The sequence below is a fragment of the Panthera onca genome, chromosome A1 (assembly GCF_046562875.1).
Source record: "Panthera onca isolate mPanOnc1 chromosome A1, mPanOnc1 haplotype 2, whole genome shotgun sequence".
Lineage (NCBI taxonomy): Eukaryota > Metazoa > Chordata > Mammalia > Carnivora > Felidae > Panthera > Panthera onca.
This window is the reverse complement of record NC_138339.1, coordinates 25752211-25773877: the sequence shown is the minus strand read 5'-3', so window position 1 is coordinate 25773877 and position 21667 is coordinate 25752211. Positions and strand designations below refer to the sequence as shown.

The 21667-nt window shown below is 39.4% G+C and overlaps 1 protein-coding gene across 1 annotated transcript in view; it reads left to right on the top strand.

Moving 5' to 3' along the window:
- Window positions 1-21241, top strand: part of GOLPH3 (golgi phosphoprotein 3) — a 48172-nt gene extending 26931 nt beyond the window's left edge. Inside the window, exons 2-4 of the mRNA XM_060634422.3 lie at window positions 6324-6455; window positions 10962-11076; window positions 19323-21241. Of these exons, the coding sequence (XP_060490405.1) occupies window positions 6324-6455; window positions 10962-11076; window positions 19323-19747 (672 nt within the window). The 3' untranslated portion in view covers window positions 19748-21241. The remainder of the gene's footprint in view (window positions 1-6323; window positions 6456-10961; window positions 11077-19322) is intronic.
- The last annotated feature ends 426 nt before the right edge of the window (window positions 21242-21667 follow it).

Sequence of the window (21667 nt, the reverse complement as noted above, 5' to 3'; positions counted from 1 at the left end):
TATTTATAGCAGCATTATCAATAAGAGCCAAACTATGGAGAGAGCCCACATTGACTGATGAATGGATAAAGAAGATTTTGTCTATACACACACACACACACACACAAACATACACACATACATACACAATGCAATAATGCTCAGCCATCAGAAAAAATGACATCTTGCCATTTGCAATGATGTGGATGGTTCTAGAATGTATTGTGCTAAGCGAAGTAAGTCAGAAAGACAAATACCATACGATTTTACTCATTTGTGGAATTTAATAACAAAACATGAACATATGGAAGGGGTGAGGGAAGAGAAGAGAGGGAAACAAACCACAAGAGACTCTTTTTTAATTTCAATTTTATTTTTTTAAATTTACATCCAAATTAGCATATAATGCAGCAGTGATTTCAGTAGTAGATTGCTTAATTCCCCTTACCCATTTAGCCCATCCCCTCTCCCACAACCCCTTCAGTAACCCTCTGTTCTCCATATTTAGGAGTCTCTTATGTTTGTCCCCCTCCCTGTTTTTGTATTATTTTTGCTTCCCTTCCCTTGTGTTCATCTGTTCTGTGTCTTAAAGTCCTCATATGGGTGGAGTCATATGATATTTGTCTTTCTCTGACTAATTTTGCTTAGCATAATACCCTCTAGTTCCATCCACGTAGTTGCAAATGGCAAGATTTCATTCTTTTTGATTGCCGATTGTGTGTGTGTACGCACACACACACACACACACACACACACACATACATATACATACATACATACCACATCTTCTTTATCCATTCATCCATCCATCGATGGACATTTGGGCTCTTTCCATACCTTGGCTATTGTTGATAGTGCTGCTATAAACATGGGGGTGCATGTGTCCCTTCGAAATAACATACCTGTATCCCTTGGATAAATACCTAGTAGTGCAATTGCTGGGTCATAGGGATGTTCTACTTTTACTTGAGTTGATTCTTAAATAGCAAAATGCTTCTCATTAAGTACTTCTGGAGCTTATACCTTGAATGGTGAGAGCTCAGTGTTTGCATTTTTAGGGACCCAGTAAAACAACACCCTTTCCCCCACTCAGGTTGAGCCACCTGAGGGACTCAGGCAAATAGAGATACAAATAAATATTATCACTGAGAATAAGCTGTGTTGGAGGTTGTTGCTTAGATGTGTAGCAGCATTGGGCTTTCTGTAGACTCTGTCCCCTAAACTTAGACCTTGGAACTGCCCATCTAGGGAATTGTGTCTGTAGAGCATGTCCCTGAGATCACTGCCTCATTTGTTATTACATTATTCATTGTTTTTACCGCCTTGCATCTGAATGGCATACTATATGATAAGGTAATTCATATTTCAGTTTATGTTCCACAACCTTCTCATGAGATCTGCCTGAAAGTTTGGCCATTTGACTGAGTGACTCTGTGATGCTGGGGACTCTGAATAACAAAAGATTGATTGAAGTACAACTCTGTAATTAATTTAGCTGGCACCCCATTGGGAAAGTTTCTACTTATCTGGTTATCATTTGTTGTTACTAAAGTAGATGGTGAAAGGCAAGTAGAGGTGCTTTGAATTAGGTTCCAGAACCTTTGGATTTCTTGTCTCTTGTGTTCTGTTCTGTTCTTTGTTGGAGGCCTTGTGAGCTGCACATGGTATAATCTTCAAATGTGCCTGTTGTTGGTTTTTTAGTTCATCAATATGACCATATTAGTTAGGGTCTTAATACATTTTCTGTTCTGGTATGTTCCCTCCTATTTTGGACCCATGAACCTAATGAAGTCATGTTTCTCTGGGTTTTGTGGGAACAGCTTATGACCTATCTCTGCTTGGAATATCTCTGTCTCTCCCATTCTTGTATTTTAGGATATTGGAACTGATAACTTGTAGGGCCCCAGAGTAGTTTGCTGTGGTTTTCTAACCTCCAGTTGTTTCTTCTACAGTGAAGGGCGGGGGGGGGGGGGGGGGGGGGGGCATCCTTAAGGTCCTGTGGCTACTGGTATTCCTAGTGCAGCTGCTGCTGCTTCATCAGTAAGTTGATTGTCTGGCCAGTGGTCTTCTCTCAGTGTGACCCTGAACGTTGAGTGCCTATCCTTGGACTAACCGAGGGCGTGAAGATACTCCATTGCTGGTGGTAGAATCTCAAACCCATTTAGGGATCTGAAATGATTATTGACTTATAAGTGTAAGAGCTGTGTGGTGTCACTGGGTACATAATCATAACTGGGACTTCTTTACCCTCTTAAAACGTGGCTGCAAATGTAGGTAGTTGTGCCTTTTGAGCCAAATCATAAACTGCTTTATATTGCTGGGTCTTCCTCACCTATTTTAACTGTTACTTTTATTGTGGCTGGCTTGCCCTGCTTAACAGAGTATATTTTTATGGGGCAAACACATCATGTCTTGCATCCTGCCTAGACTACAGTTCTTGCAATTGTTGCAGGGAGTAATGGTTTGTCTGAGGACTGAATCTTTCAGGCAGTGGTTATTGACCTGCCCTTGTAAAAAATCTTTTCCACTGAGAAGTCAGGTGGACTGATGGCATGCCTGGATGTGGTTTCAGTCATCCAGTCTTGTACCAAGTTTTAAGTACTCCAGGTAACTGTCATCACTACACCGCTGTGGACATGTGGGGCCTATGCCACATGTCTCTTCTCTCTTCCATGGGTTTAGGCTCAATAACTGTAATGTGGCATTTCCTTTAAAATACCATCTTATTTGAAATGCATCCCAATTTTAGAGATACTAACCCCCCCCCCCCGCCCCCCCCCGCAAGAGTGCTGAGAAATATTGACATACATTGTTGTGTAAGTTTAAGGAGCATAGAATAGTGGTTTGTTTTACAGATATTGTGAAATGTTTACCAAAATGGATTTAGTTAACATCGTCACAAAAAGAGACTCTGTTTTTAATTTTTTATTAAAAAAAATTTTTTTTAGTGTTTATTTTTGGAGAGAGAGACAGAGTATGGGCGGGGGAGGAGCAGAGAGAGAGGGAGACAGAATCTGAAGCAGTCTCCAGAGTCTGACGCAGGGCTTGAACTCACGAAACCGTGAGATCGTGAGCTGAGCTGAAACCAAGAGTTGGACACATTACCGACTGAGCCACCCAGGTGCCCCACCATTCAAAATTTTAAATTTAATCTTGCATTTTTTAGTACTCCTCCTCTCCCTCCCCTCTCCCAACTTGGTTAATTCCTGATCATGTTTTGCTACAGAACTGTCTGTGCTGATTAGTCCACTTTCCCATGTGATTTTAATTGTATGTTTTCTACTGGTAATGCCTAAAAGCCGTTCACTTCATGTAAGTTTTTAAAGTCTGGTGTTAAAGACTCCAGTTGGCTAAGGTCTGGATACACAGTTACCTTGGGAGTAGTTGAGATTGAGACGTAATTTCATCCTTAGCTAACAAATGGGAGCTTCTCAGTACAGTTCATCTGGAATTTCCGGACTTGTAGACAGACAGGGCGTGGTACTGTCCACATCCGTTACTGCTTCATGAGGTGCACTCTGTTGTTTGCAGTTGCTAGAGGCTTACCTGGGAGCTCCATCTCCGTGTCCAGGTCAGTAGAAGCCAGATATCTGTAACTTTGATTTCATGTGGAATCCATTCCCAGGCTTCCCAGGGCTTTAGGTGACATGGGTACATAGGCTGTGGGCATTACCTAACCTCTGTAACTTAACTGATCTCAGTAGCCACTTCACTAAACCTATGGCAGTATTAATTTAATCAGACCCCTATCGTTTATTAAGTTTAAAAGTATTCTCTCAAATTCAGTCAATTTCTGCTTCCTCTGCCTCATGTTTAAATTAGCCTAGGGGTACCTGTGTGGCTCAGTTGGTTAAGCATCCAGTTCTTGGTTTTAGCTCAGGTCATGCTTGGGGTTCGTTCCCCCTCTCCCTCCCTCTCTCCCTCTTTCCCCTCTCCCCCTCTCCCCTCTCCCCTATCCCCCTCTCCCCCCTATCCCCCCATCCCCCTTCTCCCCCTCCCCCCCTCCCCCCTCCCCCCTTCCCCCTCTTCCCCCCGTCTCCCTCTCTCCATCCCTCCCCCCTGTCTCCCTCTCTCCATCCCTCCCCCCTCTCTCCATCCCTCCCCCCTCTCTCCATCCCTCCCCCCTCTCTCCCTCTCTCCATCCCTCCACCCTCTCTCCATCCCTCCCCCCTCTCTCCCTCTCTCCATCCCTCCCCCCTCTCCCCTTTCCCCTTCTCCCCCTCTCCCTCCCTCTACCCCTCTCTCCCTCCCTCTCCCTCTCCCTCTCCATCCCTCCCCCTCTCCCCCTCCCCCCTTTCCCCCTTTGCCTTTCTCCCCCCTCCCCCCTCTCCCCCTCTCCGTCCCTCTCCCCCTCTCCGTCCCTCTCCCCCTCTCCGTCCCTCTCCCCCTCTCCGTCCCTCTCTCCTTCCCTTCCCTCTCTCTCTCCTTCCCTTCCCTCTCTCTCTCCTTCCCTTCCCTCTCTCTCTCCTTCCCTTCCCTCTCTCTCTCCTTCCCTTCCCTCTCTCTCTCCTTCCCTTCCCCTCTCTCTCTGCTTCCCTCCCCCTCTCTCTCTGCTTCCCTCCCCCTCTCTCTGCTTCCCCTCCTCCTCCCCCCTCCTTTCTTCCCTCCCTCTCTCTCCTTCCTTTACTCCCTCTCTCCTTCCTTCCCTCCCTCTCTCCTTCCCTCCTTCCCTCCCTCCCTCCTTCCCTCTCTCTCTCCTTCCCTCTGTCCCTCCATCTCTCCCCCCCTTCCTCCCTCTCCCCCCCCCACACTAAATAAACTTTAAAAGAAAAAAAGAGTTTAAATTGCTAATTTGTTTATTCTTTTGTGGCTCTCTTAATCTAAATTCTCACTTTCCCAAAGCCTTTTCCCTCAGGAGTGGTAGTTTATTAGGCTAATTTAAGTCCCTGTGTTGATAGTGGAATCTCATGGACCTTGATGGTCAGTCACCATCTGTATACAGGCTGACCACTGTGACCTGGCAAAGTACCAAGACTGACCTTGAACAAGTGCCAGAATCAAAGGGCTAGGTCCCTCCCTAATCCTAGACCCTCCATTACTCAGAGAATCCATTGGCCTGCTCTCCCTCCTACCAAGACTATATGTTACTAGGTTCTGAGAACCATTTAGAAGTTCTCCTTTCTCCTCCGAGTTAGGCACTTTATTATTTAATTTTTTTTTTTAATTTTTTAAAGTTTATTTTATTTTTTGAGAGAGAGTGTGCGTGCAAGCAAGTAAGAGGGGGGGGTGGGGTGCAGGCAGAGAGATAGGGAAAGAGAGAATCCCAAGCAGGCTGTGTTCTGTTAGCACACAGCATGGAGCCCTAAGCGGGGCTCAGTCTCACCAACTGTGAGATCAGGACCTGAGCCAAAATCTAAGAGTCGATGTGTAATCTGTTGAGCCACCCAGGTGTCCCCAGAGTAGGGGGCTTTAGATGAGTAGTTGGTAAAGTTCATAGCTTCATATTTTGGAGGACTCCCAATTATTTGCTCTCAAATAGTGCCCAGACTTCATCTGGTTGATATGAGTATCCCCAGATCTCTAGATGTCTGTCAGTCTCCTTCTGTCTGGTGGTTCTTCCACCTCGCATGTTGCCCTTAGATTTCTGTTGGAGTGAGGGTGGAGCATCTGATTGCCTTACTATTTGTTATTCAGAGCTTTAGGCATGGGCCAGCACATAAATTTGCTAATATGTTTTTTCAAAATTAATCTTGTGGGGGTGCCTGGGTGGCTTAGTTGGTTAGGCGTCTGACTCTTGATATCTACTCTGGTCGTGATCCTTCCACGCTGTCATGAGATTGAGCCCCGTGTCAGGCTCTGTGTGCTGAGCGTGGGGTCTGCTTGGGATTCTCTCTCCCTCTCTTTCTGGCCCTCCCCCCTCAAAATAAATAAGCATTAAAAAATTAACTTTGTTTTTATGCTAAAAAGAATGAATGATGTTTCAGTATTCTTTGAGGCTACATTGGGCTAGATTGTTTTTCTGGATCTTTTTAACTTGCCCATATGTACTAATAATAAACTACAGTCAGGGGTTAACTGCGTGAGTGAGCTCTGGTCCTTGTAATCTGAAAGAGCCTAGAAAACACTTAATGAAGAATGAGAGACATAGTTTTAAACCTCTGACTTCCAAAGTTATTTGTTTAACTGCATGTAAGGGTTAGTGGTGAAAAGACAATAAACACCTGAAAACTCTAGATTAGTAATGTATAACAATTGTAAGTTTTTAGTATTTTATTTAAAATTATAATAATGAAAAGATAAAGGTAAAAGGTACCAGAAATAACTTTGCCTAAAAATATTTGTTTTTGAATCTGAATTCAAAATAAATTAGTTCTTTTCTTTTCTTTTTGTTTTTTTTAAACTAGGGTTACACATCATTTTGGAATGACTGTATATCATCTGGATTACGTGGCTGTATGTTAATTGAATTAGCACTGAGAGGAAGGTTACAACTAGAGGCTTGTGGAATGAGACGTAAAAGTCTGTTAACAAGAAAGGTAAGAGGAGTGCTAAATAACATCCTTGTTAAAGAGTTTGTGCTGACTAAAAGTGAAAATTTCTAATACCTTTAAAGAATTAACTAGGAAGTTGATTTTAAAGTTAAGACTTTATTGGAAGTCATTATTTCCATATCCTTTTTGTATTTTTGGTTTCTTAGTTCTTTGTACATAATGACTCATGTAATTCATTGTCAGGCTCACTGGCCACTGCATCTCACATATTCAGAAAGACTCTAGACTTCATTTTCCTTCTGAAAGCCATAATTTGGAAAGACCTGACATAATTTTGTTTTAAAACTCAAAGGTGTTATCGTGCAAATTAACTGTCCATGGGCTGTTGGTCTTTTTTTTTTCTTTTAATTTTTTTTTTTTAACGTTTATTTATTTTTGAGACAGAGAGAGACAGAGCATGAACAGAGGAGGGGCAGAGAGAGAGGGAGACACAGAATCTGAAACAGGCTCCAGGCTCTGAGCTGTCAGCACAGAGCCTGACGCGGGGCTCGAACTCACGGACTGTGAGATCATGACCTGAGCCGAAGTCGGACACTCAACCGACCAAGCCACCCAGGCGCCCCAAGCAGAATATGAATATGTGCTTTTTAGATCTCTGCCTTCTCTAGTGTGATAGGCTGTATAAATCGTTATTTTTGGCTAGTTTTTAGGATTCTGAACTCCATCCTCAGTCTGAAATACTCAAAACTGTTTCTCTTCTAGTCTGTCATTGTGTTTCTTGGGGGGCATGATGTTTTTAAAACTTTTCAATTTTTTTTTAGTTTTTTAATGCTTATTTATGAGGGAGGGAGAGAGAGGGAGAGAGATAGCGGGGAAGGGGCAGAGAAAGGGAGTCACAGAATCCAAAGCAGGCTTCCAGGCTCTGAGCTGTAGCACAGAGCCTAACACCAGGCTTGAATTCACGAACTCCGAGATTATGACCTGAGCCGAAGTCAGATGCATAACTGACTGAGCCAGCCAGGTGCCCAGAACTGTTTTTTCTTTAATACAGCATCTTCAAGAAATCTACATAGTTTTAGATCAAAACTGAATGTTTTTTGATTGATATGCCATAATCCTATAGGAAAGAGAGCCATTTTTATATGTTCTTGAAAATTATATGCAAAGTAAACATTGTATAGCAGAACATATTCCTCATCGGATTTTAAAATTAAATCTACTTTTAGTCATGCAAAGTAGAGTTATATGAGCTGGCCTGATATTGGTTTTAAAATTACTGTTTTAGAGAACTGTATCATAAAGCAGAATATAAATTTTATTCTGTTTTACTGTGAAACCGTAGATTTATGGAGGAAAACTTTAAGAATTTGCCATTATAGTTATCAATAAAACATACACATAGGTTGCTGTTGATTATAGTAATTATAAACAATTTGATATTAATGTTATGAAGCCCTGACCTAAAATGAAAGGATTTGATACTGGTTCTTTTTGTAGGAATAAGAGCTAGCTTTTTGTGTTGGTTATCAGCAGATTATTTGCTCTTTTGTTCGTTTATTCATTTGTGCAATATTTAGTTAGTGCTTAAGTCTACCATACACTGCTCGACCCTGGGAGTACAGTGGAGGCCAAGAGACACATGTTCCCTACCTCATGGGCTTTCTGTTTCAGTTCATTGTTGGTGTGACCTTAACTAGGTGGTTGATGTGTTTTTTGGAAAAATACTCCATATGATTTAATTTATTGACCTAAAAATAATGATGGATTTTATTAAAGTAATACATATTAATAGTTATAAAATCAAATTGTCAAAGTTATAACAAAAAATAACAATCTTCTATTCACTTTTCCCCACTTCTTAGTCCTGCTCCTGAAAGGCAGTCCTTCTTAGTCCTTGTATTAGTTTTGCAGGGTCTCCTTAACAAATTATAACAAACTTGATGGCTTAAAACAACTGATCCTTATTCTCTCAGTTCTGGAGGCCAGCATATGCTATGCTCTCATAGAAGGCTTCAAGAGGGATACTGTGTCTTAATTCTGGCTTCTGCTGGCTCCAGGGTTTCCTTGACTTTTGACTGCATCTCTGTGCTCTGTCTTTACACTCCTTTCTCCTCTGTGTCTCTCCTTTGTGTGTTTTTTATAAGGACGCTTTCATTGCATTGTGTGTTTTTTATAAGGATGCTTTCATTCCTAGCTAATCCTGATCTAATTAATCCTGGATAATCCAGACCGTCTCCAGATCTAATTTAACTTAATCTTATCTATAGGGATTTTGCTGAAAAGTAAAGGGTTCCAAGGGTTAGGCCATGAACACCTCTTGGGGACCACTATTTAACTTGCTGTTCTCTTAGTTATTTCTTTTGGCATTTTTCTCCATATTTCTAATGAGTTTATACTGCCATCTCTCTCTCTCTTTTTTAAGATTTTATTTTTAAGTAATCTTTATACCCAACATGGGGCTTGAACTCACAACCCCAAAATAAATAGTCACATGCTGTCTGCCTGAGCCAGCCAGGTGCCCCTGCCATCTCTTGCTAAGTCACTTTGAAATGCTGTTTACTTTCTATTAAGAAAGATGGAAAAAAGGAAAAAAGAAAAGGAAAGGTGAATATTTGGCTCTCTCACATACTACTTATCTCTACCCCCAGTTTTCCTAATAGGGTTATGTTGTAATTTTGAGCAAAACCAGAACAATTACTTTATAGTATTATAATTATGTTACTATTGCCTGCAGAGTTATGTCAGATCCTATATTCTCCTTTCATTTTTTTTTTTTTTCTGAAGAGTTTTCATAATTTTCTTTTAAAAAAATCTTTTTGGAGCTTCTGGTTGGCTCAGTCGGTTTAGTGTCCTACTTAGCTCAGGTCATGATTTTAGGGTTCGTGAGTTTGAGCTCAGAGCCTGGAGCCTCCTTCGGATTCTGTGTCTCCCTCTCTCTGCCTCTACCCCTCTTTCTCTCTGTGTCTCTCTTCTCTGACCCCTTAACTAAAAGCATGGTCCAGAATAGCACTGTCCAGCGAAACTTTCTGTGATGATGGAAAATGTTCCGTATCTGCCAACACTGTAGCCCCTAGCCACCTGGTGTCTGTGAACCAAACACCTGAAATGTGGCTAGTGCATCTGGGGCATGTTGTAAATAACACACTGGAGTTGGGAAGACTTACTATGGAAAAGAATGTAAAATATCTCAATTTAAAAATATTTGTTACATGTCAATATTTTGGCTATGGTGGGTTAAAGCAAATACATTAAAATTAATTTCACCTGTGTCTTTCTTTTTTAAAATAATTACAAAAGTTTAAAAAAATTTGTGGCTTACATTTGTTCTAATTATATTTCTGTTGGGTCATGCTGTCTCAGAAACAGAGATCTCATTATATATATATTTTGTAACTTTTCAGAAGATCGAACAGAAAGGTAAGGACAATTGTTGAGGATAAGTTTAAGGGAAGACTGCTGCATTTACAAAATAATAGTTAGATTTTGTAATGTTTTAATAAAGGTAACATAAGTAATATAGCAGATTACAATTTGATTATAGAGAATTTCAACCAGAAATTTGTTTCTTAGCCAAGAACTCCGTGAAGGCTGCAGAAATCTAATGCTTGGCCAAAGCAGTAAATAGCATTTTCTTCTTGTTCCCCAGTCTTGTCTTTTTCCACTTTTAGATGGAGTGAGTCTATAACCATCTTAACTTTAAAAAGTTTTGTAGTGTAACAACTGTGTTACCAAACTTATTGGTATATTCAAGGTTCTGCTAGTTGTCACAATTTTTTTTTTAATTTTTTTTTTTTTTTTTTTTTAACATTTATTTACTTTTGAGACAGAGAGACAGAGCATGAATGGGGGAGGGTCAGAGAGAGAGAGGGAGACACAGAATCTGAAACAGGCTCCAGGCTCTGAGCTGTCAGCACAGAGCCCGACACGGGGCTCGAACTCACGAACCGTGAGATCATGACCTGAGCTGAAGTCGGACGCTTAACCGACTGAGCCACCCAGGCGCCCCTAGTTGTCACAATTTTGAAAAAAAAACTTTCTCACCTGCCAAATTATATTTCATATTTAAAATTTTTATCTTTTATTGTGGCATAAGCTCTTGAGGAGCCAAGTCTTACTTAATTTTTACTCCTAATTGGCTAGCCATTTGTTTCAGTAACATTGAAAAATTCATTTCTCTACTGCTATAAAATGCCACATTTATCATATACTGAATTTTTATATATAATTGAGTTTATTTCTATAACTAATAAATGTTTAAAAAATGAACTTCTTGATTAAATAGCCTAAGGTTTAGCAATGAAAAGAATTAGTATCAACTCTTCTAGCATTTGTCTTTACTAATTCTTGCACAGTTACTTTATTTTCATTCATGATTGTGGCTAATCTGGTTAGGTTCAATGTTGGATTTCTGAATAGAGAATTAATTTGAAATCTGAACATTCACACTGTGTGAAGAACTTCAAGAAGTTTTTGCATAAAGTTTTTCATTTAAAGAGATGAAGTCAGAAAAAAGAATTCGTGATCATTTCATTCCTATTGCTTACATTTTAGGTGATCTGTAAGTCAGATGCTCCAACGGGGGATGTTCTTCTTGATGAAGCTCTAAAGCATGTTAAGGAGACGCAACCTCCAGAAACGGTCCAGAACTGGATTGAATTACTTAGTGGTAAGCTTTTGTGTATAAACTGAAAGCTGAATTCTGTTTAAAAGATTTTTGTAAAAAGGGGCACCTGGGTGGGTCAGTTGGTTGAGCATCTGACTCTTCATTTCAGCTCAGAGCATGATCCCAGAGTCGTGAGATTGAGCCCTGCAACCGAGCTACTTGCTGAGTATGGAGCTTGCTTGAGAGTCTTTCCCTCTCCCTCTGTCCTTCTCTCCTGTTCCTGCTGTCTCTTAAGAAAAAAAAAAAAAAAAAAAAAGATTTTTGCAAAAGTTTAAAATCCTTTTGGGAAGAACTTACACAAAATAGCCAAAAGCTTATTATTTAGGCAGACTTAAAAGTTATTAGTCACTGAATGGGGAAAATAGTAGTTTTAAAAGTTTCACTCCCTTTAACAAGCAGATACATGTTCAGTAAAACAGAATATTCTTCCTTAGAGCTTCCACCATTGTTTAAGTTTTTCTTTTTAATGTTTATTTATTTTTGAGAGAGACACTGCGTGAGTGGGGGAGGAGCAGAGAGGGCGGGAGACACAGAATCCAAAGCCGGCTCCAGGCTCTGAGCTGTCAGCACAGAGCCCGATGTGGGCTTGAACCCACGAACCATGACATCATGACCTGAGCCGAAGTTGGACACTTAACTGATTGAGCCACCCAGGTGCCCCACTGCTCTTTAACTTTTAAAAACATTTAGATGTTGTGAGATTGGTAATTAACATTGTGTCATTTTTCTTACAAGTAATTTCTTTTTCCCACTTACAAAACAGTTTCTAAGAATAATTCTATTATGAGGTGTTCTTTCAGTAAAAGATCTTGAGTTTTGCATTTGTGTGTATTTAAAAGTTGAATACACATACTCCATTCTTAGCTAATAGGACAACAGTGGGCACTTTATGCTTAGGGCAGTGTTTATTCTTTCTTTTTACTGATGGAAAGCAAACTTACAAGATTGTTTTCATTAATTTCGAACATTTTTCTTTTGGCCATCCTCTTGTAGATCTTCTGATCAAGGTGGTTTCTACTTCATTGAGTAAGAGAAATTTTCCCCATTTGGGGCACCTGGGCGGCTCAGTTGGTTAGGCGTCCGGCTTCAGCTCAGGTCATGATGTTACAGTTCGTGAGTTCGAGCCCTGTGTCAGGCTCTGTGCTGACAGCTCAGAGCCTGGAGCCTGCTTTGGATTCTGTGTCTCCTCTGTCTGCCCCTCCCCTGCTCACGCTCTGTCTCTTTCTCCCTCTCAAAAATAAATAAACGTTAAAAAAAATGAAAAAAAAATTACTTTGCCCATTTGATCAGGGTTTGATTAAAACTAGATTCTTGCTTAGCATGTACCAGTACTGTATGTCACATTGCCCAGCATGTTGTCAGTCCTCTTTGGGTTAGCCTTCCACTTATGCCTGTTGATGACATATGGCCATTGACAGAGACTCAATGAGGGCATTAACGTTAACTCTAGGTATTCAGTATTAGCAAATATTTTTTCAGATAAAAATAGAAGTGCTGATAATTTCTAACTGTACCTTGATGGATCATTCAGGAGATCACTGGCCTAAGCAGTCTTTGTGTCATGCTCATGTTGTGCTGCTGCTGTTGGCCCATTACCACTTCTGGTGGTGCAGATTAGAATTTGTAGTTAAGTTCTCCACTGACGAAAAACAGGGTTTTTCAAAGTTAATTTTTTTTGGCAGGTAAGTCAGAGTGTTCTTTAATGGAATGTAGTTGGGTCTTGTCTTAACGTTACTGATACCCACTTTGGTGCCACTTAGCACCATGGAGATGTTTTCAGACCCCTCCATTACCAGCAGTCTCTTCATATAAACTTATATCATATGTGCTAATGGCACATCGGCATTTGGTTTACTAACTTGTCTTACACAACTAAATTTCCTTTGACAATATACATATCATGCAAGTAAGCATGCAAGGAGTAGGGGATGCAAGTATGGCATGCTGGGAGAGTGAATCTCAACTTGTAAGGTGGTGGCTACATCTTAAATTTACCTGTTTTGTAACATTTTATGAAAGTAACTTGTCACTACTCAATATCCGTGCTGTTGAATCAAGTTGGGCTGTTCTCTTGCACTGTTCTCCCCTGATGGAAGAGAATGAAGAGATGGCAGAAGTCTTTAAAACTTTCTCCGAAGTATTTAAATACACTTAAGATTTTGTGAAACAAAATAGTTTTCAAAATTATCTCATGCTACCTGGTACTGGGTAGGCTAGGCTAGGCTAGGCTAAGCTGTGGAAACAAGCAACCCCAAAGCCCCAGAAGCCTTAGGACTTCTCACTCATGCTGTGAGTCAGCCACAGGCCGTTTCATTCTCAGCAAATGATTCTGAGTGTCCATTTGGGTTGGGAATTCAGAGTGTCCATTTGAATTAGGAATTTGGATAAACTGTGAGGCTAATACTTAGGGCAATTAAAAAAAAAAAGCAGTACCCTCTGAAGTTTAGAGTGGCTGTAAATGCTAGAATGTCACCTGTAGCATCTCAGTTATGTGTTTCGGACATATTAGGAAATGACCTGTAATTTCAGCTTAAAAGGAGAGAATCCAGAATGAGAGGAGAAAAAAGTACATTTCTTTTAAAAGAAGAAAGCCTCTGTTTTCTGCCCCAGGAAGGTACTGTTAGTACTTTGCTGATTTTGTTTAAAAAGCATATTTTTTATTATGGTAAAACATACACAACATAACACTTACCATTTTGACCATTTTTAAATGTTCAGTTGTTGAATTTTAAATTCTTAAAATTTTAAGTTGCTTCCAGGTAATGAGTGGTGGCAAATACCAGTTTTTATCGCTATACTGACAGGTGCTGTGAACAAGGAAGTGCTTGAAGAATCTTAAAATCCATTTGGGAAACACTTGTGTATTTGTAATAATTCGATAACTGATTAAGGTTTAACAATATGGTTCTCTGAAAGTACAGTCGCTCAGAGAAGAGAAATTGTGGGGATCTTTGGTAATTGGAGGAGGAAGCAAAACTTGGATTAGGTCTTTAAAGGGTAAGAATGAGACAGAAGGAGGGAAGTGCTCTTGTTCAGAGGGGTTAGAGGGAGCGGTGAGATTGGTGGGCCTGTCTGGGGTTGCTGCTTGGCCTTTAGAAGTTAGGTACTGTGCTGCATTGTTGAGGGACATGTGCAGAGTTGAGATTATATGTGAAGAAGAGAGCATGTTGGTCTGGTGGTTGGTTACCTTAAGTGCACAGTGGGGCCTGACTTCCCCGGGGTAGGAGGCCCCAAGTGTTTGTTATATTATTATTTACACTGTACATTTATACATGCTAAAACTGCCAATTGTTTCAAACAGTTACATATCTCATTAATTTAAAAGTTAACAAATATACGTATGTTTGAGGCAAATACTACTTAGTGTTGTTAATATGCTTTAGACTTTCTAAAATCTTAAGACTTGTAGTTGATCGGTTTGATCACAAGGCGTCACTAGACTGCCAGATGTATGAACAAAGCTGCTTTTGGTTTTGTAACACAAGTCAAGGAATATAGAAGTTTTTTGCAGCAAAATTATTAAGGTACCTGTCAGTGTGTCATTTTCACTGAAGTAATTTTTGGGCAGTGGACATAAAGAACTGTGTCCTCTCTGCATAGACTTCTCAGTTTCCTTTACAAAAAAATGAACTACAAATACATTCTATACATTTTAAATTAGGTGGAAATCTTAATTGTGTTTTCACTCATCCAGCTACCCTCCCATCCCAGTTTATACCGGTGCCTTAAGTACGCTAATCTCAGAGGTGACTTTGTTCTTTGGATTTAGCTTAATTTATTATTATTTCTTAAAATAAATGGCAGAAATGTCAGGATGCCAAGACACTTTCACCACTCAGTTATTTTATTGTACCTTTTTGGGGGGTTTAAAAAATAGTAAACAACATCTGCATATTACCTGCACTATTTCAGCCTTCTGCACATGAGATTTCCGTTTTTCAAATATCTGAGGTAGTCTGAATAACCTTTTTATTGGAGTGAGCATGAGAGATTTGCCCTTCCCAGGAAGTTGCTGCAAAGGGAGATGATGTCTGAGTCCCTTTTTATTACTTCCTCTGAGGCAGAAACTAACTATAGCCAGAAGAAGGTCCAATCATAAATGGAATGAATGCCTTATCTGAAGTAAGTCTGAATGAATGCCTTATCTGAAGTAAGTCTGAAGTGTTTAGACTCTTCTCATTTTTAGCAGTAACACTAAATTGTAAGTTAGCATATTTTGGAATTGAGAAATTTCTCACACGAACTTCATGAGCATTACTTGTTCCATTGGTTGTAATATATAAGATTTAATTTTGCATACAGTGAGGATAAACCTCAGTATGACTTCAGCACAGAGTTGTAAATTGCTAATCCCATTGATTTCCCATGAGAATGAAAAAAACTCATTGTAAAGCAGCATTAGAGGGATTTTGTGTTTTTAGATCTGTAAAGAGAAGTTTAACTATGGGCTTCTCAGAATAATCTTGATTTCGCCCGCCCCTCTGCCCCCCCTTCCCCTGCCATTTTTGGAACTAGATAGCCAAGATACCCTCTGGGGGCATGGAATAAATACCTTTCTATTTGACTAATGAGTTGCTAGGGAAAAGTGCTTGTTTGATAATTGACCAGTTACTATAAACACAGTTATTTTTAAAGTTGAACTATAATTTTTATGGGCTTTTACATAAATTTGCTATTGATTATTTTGTGTTTATTTAAATTTCTGACGGTCAGAAAACACAACCTAGCCAATTCTAGCTTAGTGTCTTAGGCTGCTACCACATGCCGATGATACTAGAAAACAAACCCCAATCTGTCTGGTGAAAGGTACAGCAGGCAGGCATTAGTTGGGGAGGACAGTGGGTTGGTACAACATTTAAAAAATGAAAGTCGTAACATTTTGCAAAGATGTGTACCTCCTTTCCAGGGCTCTTTATGTTCTGCATGTAGTCACTGCCTGTCCACTTTGTTGTTTCTTTTGCCTGTAATGCAGGCTCCTCTTTGTTTCATGGGATGTAGAATCCTGCTGGATTGCAGGATTGAACCTGAAAGTTCTTTCCCCGGAAACTTCCCTAGAAATGCCCCTTACATCAAACCCAAATAATTTCTTCCTCCCTCTAGGCTCCTTGTTCATACTGTTTTTATGGTCCTACGCATCTTATTCTTGCCAGGCTTGTTAATTATATTATGAATCTATTTCCTTCACTTGATTTAAAAACTTTTCAGAATTGGAAATATCTTACATTTGTATTCTTAGTTCCTAATATTTTTTTAGGCCATTATGAACACATTAAATTCTTTCAGAGTGCTGATTCTGTGCATGAATAAATAATAACTAGCCTTGTTACCAGGCTCTGTTTTAAGAACTGGATATGTCTTTAACTCATTTAATCCTCATAACAACCTGATGAGGTGGGTAGAGTTGTTATCTTGACTTTACAGATGAGGAAACAGGAATGGAGAAGGTAAGAAACCTTGCCCAGGTTTGCACAGCTAGTAAATGACCAGGTTGGAATTCACATGTAACCAGTCTGGCTCCAGAGCTCGCCTGGTACGACTGTTAGGCAGTAATGCTTCATCAAGTAACTTTTAATAATTTCTTAACATTAAATGTAGGTATGGGTTTCTTTAACACTAGAAATTGAAATAAGTAGAATTTAATTTATTATTTAATTACATTTCTCTTTTATACTATTAGGTTTTAAAATCTAATAGAGCCCCAAATATTTTTTCTTTTCCTTTTCAAAGTTACCAAGGGAATTGAATGCAATGATTGTTTTTCTTTTTTTGGAAGCTTGGGTTTTTATGGAAAAGAATATATATATATTTTTAATGCAGGAGATGACTTCAATTTAATAATTCATGGCACCAGCCCTTCATTATTTGAGTTTTTTTTCAAGTCCCTAGTTTTATAGAGTGAATCATAAATTCAGAATGTCACTTCCAGATCATTCGTTTAAAAAATAGCTCTTATTTTCTCTTCATTGCATTCAGGTTTTCCTTTAAATTATTTAGAAATTTATAATTGTCATTTGAAAGTCCTTGTCTGCGAATTCCCATCATCTCTGTCATTTCTGGGTCATGTCTAATTTGGTTCACTGTTTCTGTTGAACACGCCCCCCCCCCCCCCCCCCCCCCCCGTTTGGGTCACATTTTCCTGCTTTTTGCAAGTCTAGTGATTTTTATTGGTTGCTGGACATTGTGAATGCTATGTTGAATGCCGGATTCTGTTGTTTAAAGAATGTTGAAATTTGTTTTGATAGGCAATTAAGTTACTTGTGGATCAGTTTGTTTTTAAGCTTTATTGGGCCAGGTCTAGAATAGCCTTTTCTCAAAGGCTAGTTTAGGCCTAGTACTAAGGTGTGATCCTCTGGAGTCCCTTCTGAATATCTTGGATGTTCAGTGAGACCTTTCCACTCAGGCTACTTGGCACGCAAATTTTCCCCAGCCTCATGTGAACACTTACAGTTGTTCAGCTTACAGCTTTTGGTTAATTTTTCTTTGCCTACCCCTGCAGAGTTTCTCATCTTAACTTGTGTGACTTTGTTTTCAACCAGACTCAAAGGAACACCGTACAGGTTTCTAGAGCTCTTGTTCTGCATAGCTCTCTCTTTTCCAGTACTCTGCCTTTGTATTTCAGCTGCCTTGCCGTCTTGGAACTCTGATCTCTGTCTTTCTAGTTTGTTTAATTTAAATTTTCAATTAAAATTTTTTTTCTGCTTGTTTTAAAACTTCTGTGCTCTGTTTGAGGTCTTCTGTCCTGCTTTGCTCCCTGGGACGTGTTATCGGATAGTAAGCTTGGGCAAAAGTATGGCTCACTTAGGTTTCTCTCAAGGGTCACAGCTCTGGACTGCCTTTTGACTAGTGTTGGAAAGCAATTGTTTCATATATTTTATCCAGGTTTCTATTTATGGAAGGCCAAAGGGTCTAATTGTAGAAGTCCAGGCCTGATTATCCTAGCCCCATATTCTTTATTGTTAAGTCATATGATAAAATACTTCTGCTTATGGTCAACTAAATAGTAATGTATTTTAAGATCGCACTCTTCACTAGAACTCTCCGTGATTATGGAAATGTTCTGTTTCTTTGCTGTCCAGTAAGTAGACATTAGCCATACATGGCTATTGAACATTTTGAAACATGGTTAGTACAACTGAGGAACTGAATTTTTTATTTATTTAAATTTAATAGTCCCATGTGGCTAGTGGGTCCTGTAGTAGACAATACAGTTTGTTTTCTCTTAATATTATAAAATTTCACCCTTGGGGTTCCTTGAGCCTAGATGGCTCAGTTGGTCAAGCATCCAGCTCTTGATTTCAGCTCAGGTCATGATCGCATGGTCGTGGGATTGAGCCCCACGTCGTGCTCCACGCTGAGCATGGAGCCTGCTTAGGATTCTGTCTCTCTAAATAAATAAACATTAAAACAATTTTTTCAACCTTATTGCTTTTTCATATAACAAAAGTGCCCGTGGTTGATCTTTAACACGTCCCAGTTTGGAAAATTGCTGTAGTATTTTTTTCAAATTAAAAAAATTGTTATGTGTTCCTTAGAGATAATTCAGAAAATATAGAAAGTACAAAAAAGAAAATTTGTCACACATTATCCCAAAGAAAACTAAGGTTAATATTTTGATACATTTCCTTCCAGTATTTCTGTAGAGAAAAAAATTATCTTCGTGAAAATTGTTTGGTTTTATTTTAAATATTTCTGTCTTGAAAGGAAATGTGCATAGGTGACCAGATTAAAATGGTGAAAGTGTTTTGTCCTTCTAGAATTGGCTTTGTATTAATTTGTTATCAAAGAACAGCCTTGTCCAAACAGGCTTTCCTAGCTTTGCAGGCTGTTATGTAGCAGTTTCTGGAATAGTATTTTAATCAGGAAACTTTTTTTCTTTTGTGTCTCTATTGCACATTAGTGTTTCTAAATAGAAAAGAAACATTTTGCTCTGGTTGCTTTTTGACAACAGCTGGAGGGAGGCTGAATGTATTTAGTATTTAGCTCATTTGCACCTTAGGGTACCTGGTTTGAAGACTGCTTTCAATTTGGTCCTTTGAGTAACTGTTGTGCCTGAAAACGTGACGGGTGCTTAGAATCCAAAGGCCTGGCCCTCAAGGGGTTCATGGTTTAGTTGACAAGAAAAATAGTTGGGTTTTCTTTTATTTATTTAGGGGGTGGAAATCAAATTGTATTCTTTATTTTAGTAGTACACTTTATAAAGTTAGCAGTATAATACCTGTCATTTCTAACTTCTGAAATCTTTTGTTTAGGTGAGACATGGAATCCGTTAAAATTGCATTATCAGTTAAGAAACGTGCGGGAACGATTAGCTAAAAACCTGGTGGAAAAGGGCGTATTGACAACAGAGAAACAGAACTTCCTACTCTTTGACATGACCACACATCCCCTCACCAACAACAATATCAAGCAGCGCCTCATCAAGAAGGTACAGGAAGCTGTTCTTGACAAATGGGTGAATGACCCTCACCGCATGGACAAACGCTTGCTGGCCCTCATTTACCTAGCCCACGCCTCCGACGTCCTGGAGAATGCTTTCGCTCCCCTTCTGGACGAGCAGTATGATTTAGCCACCAAGAGAGTACGGCAGCTCCTCGACTTAGATCCGGAAGTGGAGTGTCTGAAGGCCAACACCAACGAGGTCCTGTGGGCGGTGGTGGCAGCGTTCACCAAGTAGCTGCTCAGAACGAAGTTCTCTCTCTCATGTAAACCAGTAGGTTTTCTTCTATTGACTTCTGGTTCTCTGCAGTTTGTACTTTCCACACTGTAATTGGCTTTTGTTTTATGAAACGGTGGGTGGCTTTTCTTTTTTGTATGTATGCAGGATTCTGCTGGTACGAGAGGCCTTCCTCTTTCTGTTTTCAAAAAAAGTTTTACTGCCATATTGGCAATCCATTCCTTGTTGCCATCCTCACTGTTAACCTGTTTTGGGATTCTGGCACGCTTTGACTTTCAAAGTGACTCCAGTCTCCTCACACGCACATCTTTTGGATTACCTCAACTTGAGTTTTTCCCACGTGTGCACGTACACCTAGCATTCTGCCTACGATTCAGACAGAAGTCACAAAAAGGCCTTTAACTCACCAAAGGTAAATATCTGTATCTATTAGGACATTTTATACATAGACCTCAGTTGAGATGTATACTTAGCAAAATTATTTTTAAATTGAAACAACACAGTAAATAATATAAAATGCCCCTTGGATTTTGTTTCCCATGTAAATCTATTGTATTATTACACTTGTTGTAATTTTAACTATTAAATCCTAAAGGTCCAGTTGTTTCACAAAGCCGGATCGGGGTGGGCCGCATTCCACATATGCTGTATATAGTTTGAATTCTATATAAATTGCCCCTTCTGGCCACTCCTGCCTCCATCTTAGTATTTTGCAAGATTTCATTCGTTGTACACCTGGTGCCCCTCACTTGCTTCAGTCCGTATTATTTGATGGCAAAATAGACCTCTCATCATTGAAGGAAAGAGAAAAGATGTGTCTGATTGGTCCCAAGACTTTTTGAGCTGTGCCATTCATGGCACCCTTTGCCTATGCATCTCCTTTTGGGATTATTTTTGGTCTTAAATGTTTCTATCGTTTCTATAGGGAAGAGGCTTGTGACCAGTACTAATCTTGAGTACAGTTTTTTCTTTTTCTGTCCACAGGTAAATTAATGTCTGCTCTTAAATGTCATTTATCTACTCATACTTTTTTGGGGGAAAACAAATCAAATGTCAGTTTTAGCAGATATTGCATGTAAATTGTTAGCAAGTAATGACTACAACTCAGATGATTAAGAATTTTGTAACAGAAAGCTCTGCTATGTTTTAATTTTTATATACAATTATGATAATTAGCACATTGTAAGGATATAAACCTTTGCTTTTTAAAGTTTATTTTTACTATTTCTTTATCACTGTTTATGGTATCAGCATTGGTTTCATAATGTAAATACTATATATTGAACAAATTAAATGTCAAATTTTTTATTACCATAGTTCATGTTAATAGTGGGGCTTTCAGGTGTTTAGAGATTTTTTTGGTTAACATTCAATGCAAAAGTACTAGATGGTGTATAACTGTAGAGTTGAATTTTAAGGGATTCCCTAATATGTATACTATCTTTTTATCTGAAGTAATAAATAAACTATGATCTTGAAAGTGCCTGAATCAGAGCAAGCATGTCATTTGTATTTTTGTATTCTACCATGGTTTTCTTCCCAATTTTTACTTAGCCTTAGTTGAGTGTGGTAATACTTTTTTTTTCTTTTAAGTTTGTTTGTTTGTTTGTTTATTTATTTATTTATTTATTTTGAGAGACAGAGACAGCATGAGTGGGGGAGGGGCAGAGAGAGAGAATCCCAAGCAGGCTCTGCACTGTCTGCGCAGGGCCTGACGTGGGGCTTGAACCCACATGAGTTCATGACCATGAGTTCATGACCTGAGCCAAAACCAAGAGTCTGACGCTCCAGCGACTGAGCCACACAGGCACCCCTAGTGTGGTAATATTTTGGTGCAGGGGCTGGCAAACTTTTTCTTGTAGGACTGGATAGTAAATATTTAGGTTTTGTGAGCCATTTGTAATGTCACAACTACTCAAC